This window comes from Poromitra crassiceps, assembly GCF_964638095.1.
Source record: "Poromitra crassiceps genome assembly, chromosome: 9".
In the NCBI taxonomy this organism is placed as follows: domain Eukaryota; kingdom Metazoa; phylum Chordata; class Actinopteri; order Beryciformes; family Melamphaidae; genus Poromitra; species Poromitra crassiceps.
In genome coordinates this window covers 42145719-42160718 of record NC_139630.1, presented here as the reverse complement: position 1 = coordinate 42160718, position 15000 = coordinate 42145719, and the positions used below count along the sequence as shown (strand labels likewise).

The 15000-nt window shown below is 43.6% G+C and overlaps 1 protein-coding gene across 2 annotated transcripts in view; it reads left to right on the top strand.

The window, feature by feature from the left end:
• The first annotated feature begins 4218 nt into the window (after positions 1–4218).
• The window catches only part of ptprk (protein tyrosine phosphatase receptor type K), a 190410-nt gene continuing 179628 nt past the window's right edge, over positions 4219–15000 (top strand). For both annotated transcript variants that reach the window (XM_083643454.1, XM_083643453.1), the window contains exon 1: positions 4219–4461. In XM_083643454.1, the coding sequence (XP_083499580.1) occupies positions 4377–4461 (85 nt within the window). In that variant the 5' untranslated portion in view covers positions 4219–4376. The remainder of the gene's footprint in view (positions 4462–15000) is intronic.

Genomic DNA, 15000 nt, shown 5'->3' with positions numbered 1-15000 from the left:
TCCTCATCACGGGTGTTGACCCTGCTGGTGACCTTCATTGGCTTGTATGTTACTGGCCCTGCTTGTGAATTAGGGCTATACAAATATACTTGACTTGACTTGAATTCCATAACTAGGCTACTAGATGATAAATACCCAATTGAGAGATTAATACATTTTTTGTGTCAGGGTGTCCTAAAAATCCTAGGCTAAAAATAGCCCTAAAACCCTGACAAATCCCATGCGCTTATGGCTGAAATAGGTAAAAGTTGTTTTATTTTCTATGGCTTTTGTGTAATGTATATGGGAACAATTATTTTAAACTAAAATACAGACACTTGTAGGAAAAGTCAGGTACCAGCAGCATTGTATTTTCAACAAAGGTATTGCACTTATTCAAAAATGTCAAAATGAGCGCTGTGGCCCTTCTAATAAAACGAGGCATGATATGATATGATATCCACTCCACAGAATGATGTATTACTGCTGTAAACATGCTAAACAATAAAAAAAATCATGTGAAAGAGAAACCGCCTGAAACTACAGATGTTTGAGCTCTTGCACGAGAACTGCATGAGTGAGAATGTAATCTGAACCAACTACATACCCACACACTCAGAGGTATGTAAGGGACACCAACTGCAATTATTTCCCTGGGGCTTACAATCACAACACAGGACTCACTGCTGTCTACAATGGCAATACACCCACTCTGTGCAACATCAGCACAGTCACATTTTGTAGACGGACAGTGGGAGAGTCCTACTTAGTGGCAGGGCACCCACATTTAGTGATGGGACATAACCCAGAAACTAGAGAGAGAAGAGATGTGCACAGTATTTATGCAGGAGAAAGAAGAAGAAGAAGAAGAAAACACGCTGGTAGGCTTTGTTCCCTGCTTGTTGATTTCCATCCAAACCACATATTTTTAGCTCAACCGTGATCCAAATCAAAACATCTATTTTGGATTTTTGACAAGCCTGTCACGACGTTAGCTCGCTCAACTCTGACATGTGGCTGTCACCTGTGTCGGCACATTGTGACACACAGGCATGTCATTTGTTTTGAATACCAACAGGAGCGTAGAAGACTGATTTTTACTGTGAGTAAGCTCACTAAAGAGAGTTTAATGTGAGTAAACTCACTAAAGACAGTTGAAGAGAGTATTTTAATGCGAGTAAGCTCACTAAAAGAGAGTATTTTACTGTAAGCTCACTAAAAAGAGTATTTTTACCACCATAACCATAACAACCAACATCTTTAAAACAAAAATAAAAATGCAATGAAACATGTTTGAAGAGTTGTATGGCGATTCCTCTGTTCTGCATCATGGCTTTCTGGCAGAGAACAACCCCAACCAGCTCCATGTCTGCTGCTCTGTGCTGGCCCTTTGACCTCTGACCTCTCTGTAGAGCAGAGCAAAAGAACATTTGCCTACGTGGATCAATAATGTATCACAGCAGCAGCATTATTGACAGCGCTGCTAGAATTGGAAGAAAGTCTAGTTTTGAAAATAAAAGTTCAGACATGTTAGACAGTTAGAGGCCACAAAGTCTTCTTCAAATTCAAATGGAACATCTGATGTCATGACAGATTAGAGGCTTCGCTCTCTAATATATCATTGCTGCAGAATCCCTGTCTGCCTTGTTTGTCTGTTTGTGCTGTAATTCAATTCAATGTGCATTATTGTCACGAAAGATCAACATTGCCAAAGCTTCAAGATAAAAGATGAATCTCTCCGTCTGTCTGTCTGTCTGTCTGTCTGTCTGTCTGTCTGTCTGTATGTCTGTATGTCTGTCTGCCCGTCCGTCTGTCTGTCTGTCTGTCTGTCTGTCTGTCTGTCTGTCTGTCTGTCTGTCTGTATGTCTGATCTGAGTTGAGCCTACACTGAGAGTATGGGCAGTTTGCATAAAGTTCTGAGCTTTGTACAAAGAGACAGAACGACATAGAGTGAAGGAGTGGATCCATAATGTAACTGACAGAGCACAGTCTCTCTCCCACTGGCAGGAAATATTGAGACCAGGCCAAGCCAATAACATAATGCATTGTAAAATGCTATACATGGGCGTCAATGGGAATTTCTGATTTTTTTTAACCTAAAACGTTGACATCTTAGAGATACGTGATCAAGTTGAGTGGCACTCCCATTTAATCATCGTCTTATATTTGACTATTACCTCTCACCCCTTCTATTCTATTCTATTCTATTCTATTCTATTCTATTCTATTCTATTCTATTCTATTCTATTCTATTCTATTCTATATGTTCATGAATGTTACGTGAACAGTACTTATTGCCAAAGCCTCAGAATACAATTCTTTCTCTCTCTCCCTCTCTCTCTCATGGATGTTAGATGAACAGCGTCAGCATGGATGTTAGATGAACAGCATGGATGTTAGATGAACAGCATAGATGTTAGATGAACAGCATTGCTAAAGCATTTAAACACTATTGAAAGGTAGAGGGCAAACGACAGAGTGCATACCTCCACCTACCTTTCTACAAACATTTGCGGTGTTATGTGAATCTGTTTGGATGGTAGATGCCTTTTAACCCCCTGTTTTGACCATGCCCATTAACCTCCTGTTTTGACCATGCACATTAACCCCCTGTTTTGACCATGCACATTAACCCCCTGTTTTGACCATGCCCATTAACCCCCTGTTTTGACCATGCTCATTAACCCCCTGTTTTGACCATGCCCATTAACCCCCTGTTTTGACCATGCTCATTAACCCCCTGTTTTGACCATGCTCATTAACCCCCTGTTTTGACCATGCTCATTAACCCCCTGTTTTGACCATGCCCATTAACCCCCTGTTTTGACCATGCTCATTAACCCCCTGTTTTGACCATGCTCATTAACCCCCTGTTTTGACCATGCTCATTAACCCCCTGTTTTGACCATGCCCATTAACCCCCTGTTTTGACCATGCTCATTAACCCCCTGTTTTGACCATGCTCATTAACCCCCTGTTTTGACCATGCTCATTAACCCCCTGTTTTGACCATGCCCATTAACCCCCTGTTTTGACCATGCACATTAACCCCCTGTTTTGACCATGCTCATTAACCCCCTGTTTTGACCATGCCCATTAACCCCCTGTTTTGACCATGCACATTAACCCCCTGTTTTGACCATGCTCATTAACCTCCTGTTTTGACCATGCATGGAAAGTTAAAGTTATTCCTTGGCCAATGACCAACCTTAATGTGAATCCGTTTGGAACCGCACCTGTTGCTATACGCCCCCTTTTGGCCAGTGAAAAATTCATCAGATAAGTTGTCAATGACCTACCTTTCGACAGTTTTGTGCAAATCCGTTCATAACTTTTTGAGATATCCTGCAGGCAAACAGACGGACAAACAGACAAATGGACAGACAGACAGAGAGACAAAGAAACAGGGGCGAAAACATGACCTCCTGTGGTCGGAGGTAATAGGACATTTGGGGGGGAGGACAATGCCCCTGAGTGTAGAGCAAGATGGGGAAGCAATCAGTCTTGTTCACAGCAGCCATTTTGTGTCTAAAAGGCAGGAAGTAACACAGGTGCAAGCAAAACATTAACGATGGTGCCCCAGCATTGGAACACCTAAATGGATTGGAAGTTGGAAACCCTCATTAATGTTCTGCTTGCACCTGTGTTACTTCCTGCCTTTTAGACACCATATTGCTCCTGTCAAAAATGTCAATCAGGGCGCAGAGTTTTTATGCTTTTAAATTAATTGACAGTGCATGAAAGCCACACTTAAGTAAAAGTACAGATATCTTATACCAGAAAAATTACTTTGTTGTTAGAAGTCACTTAAAAGAATATTTTAGTTGAGTAAAACTCAACTGATATTTACCTTCTGGCCAAATCCATTGGTGGACGTAATAAATAAATAAATAAATAAATAAATAAATAAATAAATAAATAAATAAATAAATAAATAAATAAATAAATAAATAAATAAATAAATAAATAGCCTAGTAGGCCTACATAACAATGAACATTATGATTGTGTGTGTGTGTGTGTGTGTGTGTGTGGGGGGGGGGGGGGTATATTGTTTCTTTCCAAAATGGGAAAAAGTCAGCCATCTCTCTCTCTCCCTCCCCCTTTCTTTCTTCTCCCCCTTCTCTCTTTTTTTGAATCGGTCTCCTGCCGTGTGACGTCACGCACTTTCACTCGCTGCTAGCTGCGCTGGAGAGCAGCTCCTCTCTCTGCGCGTGAAATAAACCGTGTAGTGTCCGCGAGAGGCAGCGAAAAGAGAGCATGGAGCGACTCACTCCACCATAACAGATTGAGGAATAACTAAAGAGAAGAAGAGAAGAGAACTCAGTTAGAGGAGGAGAAAACTCAGAGGAAAACTTGGCGGAAAACTGTTCTAGACTAACGAACGACACAGTCCGACATGGACCCACTTTTATCTGTTACTCTGCTGGGACTCTGGTGCCTGCTGGGGACGGTCGGGAAGGTCTCCGCTCAGATCCCGACAGGTAAGAAGGAGAGAGAAACAGCGAGAAAGACCGTGTTTTGCACTGAGAGGAAAGTTTGAACCACATGACATAGCGTTAGGTATTTGTGTTATTTTGTAATGGCCTAGTTATACTTATAGCCAGGTGTGTTGTGTTGTGGACAGAGAGAAAAAAAGTTCGTCTCGTCTTGGAAAATGTCTGTTTGTAGTTTCTCATTGTTCTGTTGGTTTTCGGGTGCGAGAAATGCGGGTTTGAAGTTAAGAAAATGCTTTTTGTTTCTGTGCAGAATGTTAAATGTTCTCTTTCTTGGCGTGCGAGGCGTGTTGGCGTCTGTGAGCCTGAGGTAGATGAGGTAGTGTGGTTTGAATGCCGTCTGTTTGCCAAGTAGGTTGCGCTAGTCAGACGGAATTGAAAACACGTCTACTGACTAACATAAATTGACTCATAAAGTTGCAACAGTATTGGTTTCTATTAATGTAATAGGCGTTTTATGTTATGCTCAGCTCAACGTTACAACGTTATCACTGAACAGCTCGATATAAACACAAGTGAAGAGAAGAGGTCGGTGGATCAGGGGAAAAATACACACAATACGACTAGAAAATAAGCTTGACCGGTTGTTAACTCAGTAGATGGGACTAATTTACTACAGGTTTTTGTTGCGTTCAAGTTTCATAATTAGGCTATTTAAACGTGTCTAACAGCAATTACACAGAGAAGGACACGTTCAGTCCGCAGCGCGTGAATGATACAAAGTTACGGTGGGTCGCAAATGAAAAATCACATGCCTTCAACATTCCTCTGCTAAATAGTTACATTGTGTCTGTGGCATTTCATTGTTCGTGTTTAAACTTTATAGTAACATTGTTGCACTTTGTGGTGTTTCATTTCATCATATTCCGATCCGATGGCATTCACAGTTTATTGTGACCCTCTCGTAGTTCATAGTCTTTTGTCTGTACAGTATCACCTTTTATATGGTATAGTTTGGCACTGATATTTCATGGTGTCCTAATCTGTATTCAGGCTAGAGCTCTTTTTCGGAAGGGAGTGATTGGTTCTCAGTATAGAGGAGCAGGATCCAGAACTTTTTCATGTCAAGGACCCCAAGAATAGAGACCACGGACCCCTATTTGACAAGACTTTCATCTTTCTGAACCGCACCTGAGGTTATATTGCTCGATATGATTTACTATAGACCTGCAGAACTATCTATGTGGGCTGATAACCACAGTGTGGAGAGCGAAACGTCCTCAAAGCATCACAGTCGTTTTTATACACTCTCATTGTGCCCATTGTATGAGATAACAGTAGCCTACTGATTTTGCTGGGGGACCCCCTGGACCCCAGGTGGTCCTCAGACAGTTTGAACAAATTGACTGTCGGGTATAGTCTCCATTCACAAGCTGACTGTAGCGGTAGGCTACTGACGAGGAGTTGCAGTCTTGTGTCCGAGCCGCAGAAACGCTTTTCATGCACGCTGAGAAGGCAAAGTGCTGCCGATGCTCTGTCTGTCTGTCTCTTCAGCAGCTGAGAGGGGGGAAGGTGTTTTTCTAACGCACAGCTGTTAAAAAGTTGACCTCCAAAATCCTAATAAAATCACTTTAATATGGCTTATTGTATGAAATGCTCCATGTTGGAACGAACACAAATGTTATACAAATGTAATTTTATGCTCTTGCATTGAGTATCAAAGTAGGCCTGCTAATGACTTGTGCTGAATTAACACATTAATGGCCAGTTTGTTGTTGTGAGCTTTATTGCCCCCCCCCCCCCCCCCCCCTCTCCCCCCCTTGGGCATTTGGTCCTTGGAATTTCTTTGAAGCCTCTGGGAATTTGAGTGCTGTTAATTTGCAAGTAAATACGAGTGATGCTGCTTTACACAGAGAGAGGTAGGCTATCATTAGTGCAGAAAGACAGGGCCAAAAGAAATCACTGGCAGTCGCAGCCTTACAAGCACTAGTGCGAAATGAAAAGCTGGCTAAACTGAGGATTCCTTGTGATTCTCGTGGTTAACAAGATACCAATAATGTTGTGTACTATAGTATACTATAACTAATGGTTCATAACGCAGGGAAACGGCACAACCTGACACACAAAACCACAACAGGACCTTGCTTTTGCTGCAAAGGCATACAATGAAAGGACAGTTCAGGGCGGCAGACTTCACCTTTCTATAACATGTTCAACGTGAACGTAATGTAAAGTCAATGAAACGGATGAGAATAATAAGCAGGCCATTAGAGAATCAGTGGTATAGGAAATCACAGGCAGTAATAGAGAATCACATGAGAGCTGTGTGTTGCGTCTGAAATCACACGGACAATGAGAAGAAAACTCAGTGAGGATTTAACTGATCGTATCATATTAACGTGACTTTGAGTACTCACATTTATTTTCTCTAAATCTGTCCCCTCCCTTTCCCACTCCAGCTTCTAATTTCGGCTTAGCATTTACAAAGTCAAACTAATGGGATCAATTATATATTTCAATAAATCTGTCTCCTTTTCATCCCCTCTTATGATATTGTGACAATTGTTTTGGCTTATCATAACTTACGAAATCAATGTAATAAATGTGTGTATGTGGGTGCACACTCACTTGCTGCCTTTACAATGTCAATTAATTTAACTGCTTTTTCTCTTCTAAACCTGCTTTCTCTCTGATTGGGTTGTGACACAGATTCCAGGCGTCTTTAATCTTAATGAAGTGAAATAATTGTTTTCCATTAGCATCTGCAGACAAATTAGAAAGCTGCATTGCTTCTAAACATCCCAACTGAGCTGGGTACATTTTAATATTATTATGAATTATTTTAGTATTTTGAACATTAAATCCAAGTTGGTTTAATTATAATTACTTTTCATCTACATTTGGGAGATGAAATGAAACATCTTGACTGGTTTTCCTGGAGAAAGGAGAGAGAGAGGGAGAGAAAAAGGGAGAAATGTAACCATTGGTTTTTTGGCCATGGGCATCTCCTCCACTCAAGGGACTGTGAAAACTGCGTGTGTGTGTGTGTGTGTGCGTGCGCGCTCATGCGTGGCGTGCATGTGTCTTGTGCAACTGCATCTGCATGTGTGTTGCTATCCCTTTGTGTGTGTGTGTGTGTGTTGTATGACAGAGAGAGAGTGAAAGAGAGAGAGAGACTGATGCTTTCAAGCCCTTCCAATTTATACAAAGACAAGCATGTGAAATGTTTGGCTCTCATTTAGATTGCTGTAAAAATGCCTCCACATTCAAGTCATTGAAGTCCATGTAAAATGGCGTCAAATCAAAGCCTGCCTTTTTAATTATTTGTCCAAGTAATGTTTCAGTTCGCTGTCATTCAGATCCATCTAAATGTCTTCTCTGCAAATCAAACACCACTTTGCTCAGAGCCAATCTCTTTTAACGGATTTCAATAAAAAAATCTATTCCTTTGTAAAATACTGGCTCATTTCTTCAATCGTTGCGGTCTTTAGTGTGTGTGTGTGTGTGTCTGTCTGTGTGTGTGTAATGTCATTAATCTGTGGAGAGCATTCATTAGCTAATCCCTCATTAGATTGTGTGTCTTGTTGGTTTGTGTGTGTGTGTGTGTGTGTGTGTGTGTGTTGAGAAGTGGATTTCGGTGTAACCTTTTAGCCCATTGCTGTTTTCAAAGAGGGAGAAAGACAGAGAGAGAGAAAGACAGAGAGAGAGAAAGACAGAGAGAGAGAAAGACAGAGAGAGAGACAGGGAGAGTGAAAGACAGAGAGTGAAAGAGACGGAGAGAGGCATGTGACAAACGTTATGAATGAGGTTTTTGCAGGCAGGAGCTGGTGAATCCACAGTATGCATTATATCAGGACGCCCTGCCAGTCACGCTGATGTTCTGGATCAGGGTGTAGATGCTGACAGATGAGCACTGGAATCAGGAGTATATGCTTGCGGTGTGGACATTTTCCCACCGCTTAATAAACTCGTGACAACACGGTATAACTGGTGACACCGGACATGTTACAAGAGGAGATGTTCATTGGTTCAATTACCTGTTTCCCCCCCGTCTGTTTGTGTCTGTTTCTCGATTCTTCCACCGTGAAGATAATACGAGCTCCTCAGCTGTCCTGATGGTCAGAATTTACAAGCCCTTTGATAAAGCTACATTAGCCTCGTTGCCAACGTTACCGTTCAGTTAAGTTTTGACCAATCTGGGAACCCAGAGTCTATTTTTATTTGAAAAATAGACTCTGGGACAGCCCTACCGTTTTTCCCAGCTTCCTGTACAGCGCGCCTCTCCTGCCACCGTCACTTCCTTTTCCACGTCCGCGCTCCATTGTTTACAGTCTAAATAGCAACTTGCGACTTTACAGTAATTTTCCACTGCTGTTGTAAGACGAGTTGACGTCTTCTATGCCGTGTGTTTATGCGTTAACGTTATTAGTGAATAGCCAAAACGGACGCAGAAAAGGAAAGCGGAAGTGACGGAAAAGCCATGTCACTGTCTGTTTCGGCTATTCACTAATTCCGCTATTAATCAGAATGTTTATTTTTATGATCTGGCCCGCCTGCGGGGCGGGATATCCGCGGTCAGCGCGGTTATAACTGCGGCCCGCACATCACTACTCCGCTGTCAGACCAGCAACATGTGCTCAGAGCTGCTTCGTCAGGATAGTCTGAAGTTCTCTGTAGTGTTAAACTCGCCACAATTTCAAAACACGGAAATTTTCACGACAACGTGCCTTTGGGGAAAGTCCCTCTCGCCTCTCGCTGCATGATATCATATCACCTATTTAGTGCCGTTTCTCCTTATTTTTCACCTCCGCTTCTTCCTTGCAACTTTTTACAAGACATATTCTCGATTGGAAGTAGCTATATTACGAAACCATTCAAGTGAGCGAAATGGTAGGCAAACGCTACTTTCTATTTAATGTTTCATGAATCAGGTCTCACGCAGGTGCAGAGCGTACGTGCTAGCTGCCCGTCGGCTCTCGTGTTCAAATACAACTCTTTGGCCCCTACACAGGAGACTTGAGGTGACGTATCGGTCGGCATCTAGTTGCTGCTACAGTCCTTTCAAGTCTTTTTCGGTGTGTCGGCACCTTTACACACCGACTACCCCGGCAAGCCTCGTCAGCTCAGGATCACAGAAAAGCGGGAAATGCAGCTACGTCCCATTAGGCTTGAGTGGAGGATGTCCTGTCCAAAACAAACGCTCAATCCAGGATGAATGATGGTATTAATCTCTGTATCATCAATCTCTGCTCTGCTCTCTTTGGCTCTGCTCACAGCTGTCGCTACAAGCCGGGGCCTCGATACCTGCCACTGTCTCACTCACACGCACACATGCACACATGCACACACACACACACACACACACACACACACACACACACACACACACACACGCATGCACGCACGCACACACGCATGCACGCACACACACGCACACACACACACACGCATGCACGCACACACACACACACACACACACACACGGCTGGCTAATGACAGATTAAGTAATCAACGCTCTCAACTGATTAATTACATTGCATTATACACACACACACACACACACACACACACACACACACACACACACACACACACACACACACATACACATACACATACTTTCCCTCTCCCCTCTCACACACAGACACTTGTGAGTAGAGCCTTAGTACCAGCTGTGTAATCCAGTGGGCTAGTCTGTGTATGGTGATAATGATATAGTATAGAGACACTGACTGGTGTGTGAGATCCATACGTGTGAGGTCTGAATTTCCCCCACATGAATAAAGAAAACTCAGAGAAGGTGAGGACTTCATTTGGAAGCGGGTTTTTTTAGGGGTAGCATGTGGGTCAGGTCAGGTGAAGGTTAGGGTAAGGTTGGAGGTTAAACATGTCTAGGCTTGAGGTTTTGGTTAGGGAATAGGCTATAAATCAACAGAATGTCCTCACAAGTGTCTTAATACACATTTGTGTGCAGCTGGTTTGCTTGGTTTCATGGTTTGTCTTCCCACTTGCTGCTTTGTGTACGTGTGTGCGTGTGTGTGTGTGTGTACATGTTTATGTCTATGCAATTTAACCACAACAATATTTTTTTTCTATTTTCAACAGAAGAATGATAATCAGACAGCTATATATGTTTTTTGTGTTTTATTTCTTTTAACTTCTTTCAACACCGTTTTCCTGACTTGGATTCAAAATGGCACATTCTATCATTTCCTGTTGCAAAAGCAAAATACTGTGGCTAAGAATACACAGGGATGCAAACTAGTCACTTTTAGGTGACAGTCACCTTTTTGATCCCAAAATAGGGCACTTAACACGTTGACTGCCACTGACGTATTAATACGTCAAATTTTTTTTTTTTTTTTGACGGTGCTACGTGGATCAATGCCCCCCGCGTCTCCTATGGAGATATTGGAAGTATTGAATGTGTATAATCTATTTTACCGACCAGCTAGGTGGCGACGGTCCTCTCCCGACAGAGATAAAGTCAACCAAAAGCAGCCGCCTCCCGCGGCTGCTTCCTCCATTCTCAAGGAAATGGCTTGGCGATTTTACAGTCAGAAACGAACGAGCCTCATTCTCATACTGTAGGCGGGGACGCTTTCGCGCTGCTGCGGTGGGGGGTTCCAGAAATGGACTGGGTGAGCAGCATAAAGCCTAGAGTCGCACGGGGCTTCATCGGGGCTCTCAAACCCAAGAGACGAGTGAGACCTATCCACACTCGCTGCCAGGGAGGGAGGCTGCTCAAACTCGCTGCCAGGGAGGGAGGCTGCTCAAACTCCCAGCAGCAGAGCACTCGCTTGTGACAAACGCAGGCTGAAAGCCACTAGACACGCCCACGGAGGGAGGAGTTGAAGGAGAGGGCGTTCGGAACTATATTGTTTGGATGTCTGATCTGATCTCTCACTGATGCCAAAAATAAATGGTTAAAGTGACTGTTCTGCCTGTTTGATTGAATTTCACAAAACTGCGATTATCTCAGCTTTCACTCTCAGACGCTAAAACCATGCTGTACTCAACGGCTAATATCTACATAACTACTAACTCTACAAACTAACTCTTTTAGACAGAGAAAGCACACATTCTATTAGTACTTTTGTGAACTTTGTGTTGACAAACTCCAAGCAGAAAAGAATCCTCGGCTCTTGTAAAATGAGCCAGAATCCTCAAAAAAACGGCTTGGCAAAAGCTACCTACAGCAAAAAAAAAACGGCTGGCAGTCAATGTGTTAAATTAATGATTCCCCCCCTCCCCCCGATTTTTTTATCCCATTTTTATCCCCCATTAGTGCTAATTTAATTTATTTATCCTGGTTGCTGCTCCACCCTCTGCCGATCTGGGGAGAGCCGAAACTGGCTCCATGCTTCCTCCGAGACATGGGCAGTTAGCCAGCCGCTTCTTTTCACCTGACAGGGGAAGCTTCACTGGTAGGACATAGCACGTGGGAGGTTCACGCTATTCCAACCAGTTCCCCTCCCTCCGAACAGGCACTAGGGCTGGCACGGATCACGGATAATCCGTGTCCCGTACGGATCAGCCCCCACGGTTCAGAACATCCATGGTTCGCGGACCCCCCCTCCCCCCTTTCGTTTCATTTAACGTTTAACGTTAGTGTATGAGAACGCCTGCAGCGCAGCCAGACAGACAGGCATCATCATGGCAAGCACAAGTGAGCTTCCTCAACCGTTCTCCCCACTGTAAAATCTCTCTCAAGCCCCCCCCCCCTTCATTTCATTTAACGTTTAACGTTAGTGTATGAGAACGCCTGCAGCGCCGCCAGACACAGACAGGCATCATCATGGCAAGCACAAGTGAGCTTCCTCAACCCTTCTCCCCGCTGAAAAAGCACAGGAATGTGAGCAGCATGTTGCGGGCTGCACAAGATAACGAGAGCCACAACACACACACGCGCACACTTTTCACGAACACATTATCACCGGACGGTGAAATGTTGCCTTTAGGACACATAAGAACAAAACAACACGTGGGGCCACCGAGTAGCTTTCCAGACTCACCCGGTCTATACCACCCGTGTCAAGTGACTGCAGTTAGCAAGTAACAGCCAGGAAGTTATGCATAGCAGCGCCACGCTGAAACAGGAAGTTGGGTTGTTCTGCCTTCAGAGTAAAAGCATAAATTGTGTCACTTATGAGAAAAAAATATTTTTGAGCTGTGCAGGGCAACAAATGGTTAGAGAAGTATAATAGTATTTAAAAATCGAATCTAAAATCTAATTTTGAGAGAAAAAATCTGAGATTGTTTTTTTTTTGCTGATCCGAAAAATCCGTGATCCGTGGCTCAAAATCCACCACGCGATCCGATCCGTGGGTTTTCTGATCCGTGCCACTGCCAGCCCTAAACAGGCCTAAACAGACTCGTCCGTCCGCCTCGAATTGGAGCCGTCGCGCCGTCTGCCGGCGCCAGCGAGCCCTACATGCTAGGACATCACTACACCCTCCCTCCTCCCACCCTCCCTCCTCCTGTGGAAGCTCCGTGGGAAAATGGCGGTGATTGAGTGCAAGGCAGTCTGAATGAAATTGAATGTAACGTTCCCAATTCTATGTATTAAATTCTAAAAAACGACCCTCAACATTTGGGAAGGCTAAGCCACACAACTAGTTCGTTATAATCTAACGTCATACTTTGAAGGCGACTTTACGACGATGAGGACGGTAAGGACTCAATCACATCAGGTCTCCACTAGACTACCTCGGAGATCTCTGTTACAGGCCCAAGGCAACGGCCAATCACAACTCTCGTGCAGCTGACGTCACACACATATCGTCGCCGCTGAGTCACATTTTCGAGCAGCCCCCGTCAGCCGATGGCGCCCCCTCCCCGCATGACTGCGCTCCACCCGCCGTCATACGGGGAGGGCGGGGCGAGGCTCTGATGAACGAGTCTGTTTAGGCCTTGACAGGCACCCCTAACGACCAGAGGAGGCACCACATTAGCAACCAGGATATTGCATGTTTTGGTGAGGGGTTCCTATATGAAGGAAACCCCTAGGGGGCATGGGGAGAACATGCAAACTCCACACAGAAAGGCCCTTTTGACGACCCCACCCGGGCGGTGGGCACTCAAAGACATGCGGAAAAAATAAAAAAATTCATGATTTCTGAGTGGTTTTGTACATCTGTCCCCTTTTTCACTTTGCATGAGTTTGCATCCCTGAATACAACAGGAGAGTAATCCAAAAAGGCATAGCTTTGTGTGGACCTGTTGCGATATGCGGTATCTTAAAATATACCGTACTGCAGATCTCTTGAATATCTGTGTGTGTGCTATCAATCTAATTATGTCATTATTCTCTGTTGCTTGCTTCTATCGGACCCAGCTCACATGGGGCGTGCTGAGAAGGGTGAGTTATGATTGGTCAGCCAAGAGCTGAGCTTCATCATCTGTCATCGTCATCCTCATAGTTATTGGTGTCATCATCATTAGCCAATAGACTTCCCCTTGCTTTGGGAATCATTTTTGCGCGTGTAGCCATTTTTAATGATCCCACATTTGTAGTCATCGCATCTACTGTGTTTTTACGAACTATCCCATTTTGACCCTCCACTCAGTGGGCTCTGTACTTATGCTGCATTCGTTTATGGTCGGAGGTGGCAAGTGGCAAGCGCGTCACCTCCGACCTACGTGCGTTCAAGCTTCAAGTCGCAAAACCATGGATGCTAATAGCATCGGCTAATGGATAGCTAACAGTTAATAGCAACATTAACGTTTAATTGTATGTGTTAACCAATTACTGTATTGGTATGCTGATTGGCTTGAATCCATATGATTGTTGAAAATAAAATATTATTTTTTGCATTTTTTTTTTAAATTCATACAATATTTTTAACCCCATTTTTGTTTTTTCCACCATATACGATGTGGGTGGCCAAGTTGAAATGACTTCAAATGACGAGCTGGGAGCAGTTGAGAAAATGACCAGAGTTTGCGAGTAGGAACTCTGAGTTTATGCTGCATTTTATTTTTCCTAGTAGCAAGTGGAAATTTGCGACCTCCGATTTATAAAGCAAAGCAGCATGAGTCATCCTACCATAACACACCAATACAAACTCTGTATGTCCATATTGAGAGAATTTTCCTGCCTTTTTTTCCTGCCAGCTGCCATCTACAACTTTTAGGTCTATATGGAAGTACAGATTTAATAACAAATATCTAGAAGGTTTTACTCATAGTGTAAAACTATAGTGGCACCCTGAAGCTTTGATTCTCAGATCATTTGATCTCTGGAAGTATTTGATGTGATGTAGAAATAGTTCCTACCTAGAACTTTCAGGTGATGTATATAATAATAATAATTATTATTATTGATTGGATTTATATGGCACCTTTCTAGACACTCAAAGCGCTTCACATATCACGGGAGGGAGGGGGAGGGAACTCAACTCATCCACCACCGATGACTATTAGGATCTCTCTACAAATAATTGCTGCCATCCATCCAGAACTATTCGAAGCACTCTTAACTTGTTTTATACTCGCCATGCCGTGAAGGGCGTGGGGGGGGAGAGAGGGGTGCGAACGTCAAATTACATCAATGTGTTGGGCACGACCCCCGTAGGCCGCTCGTAC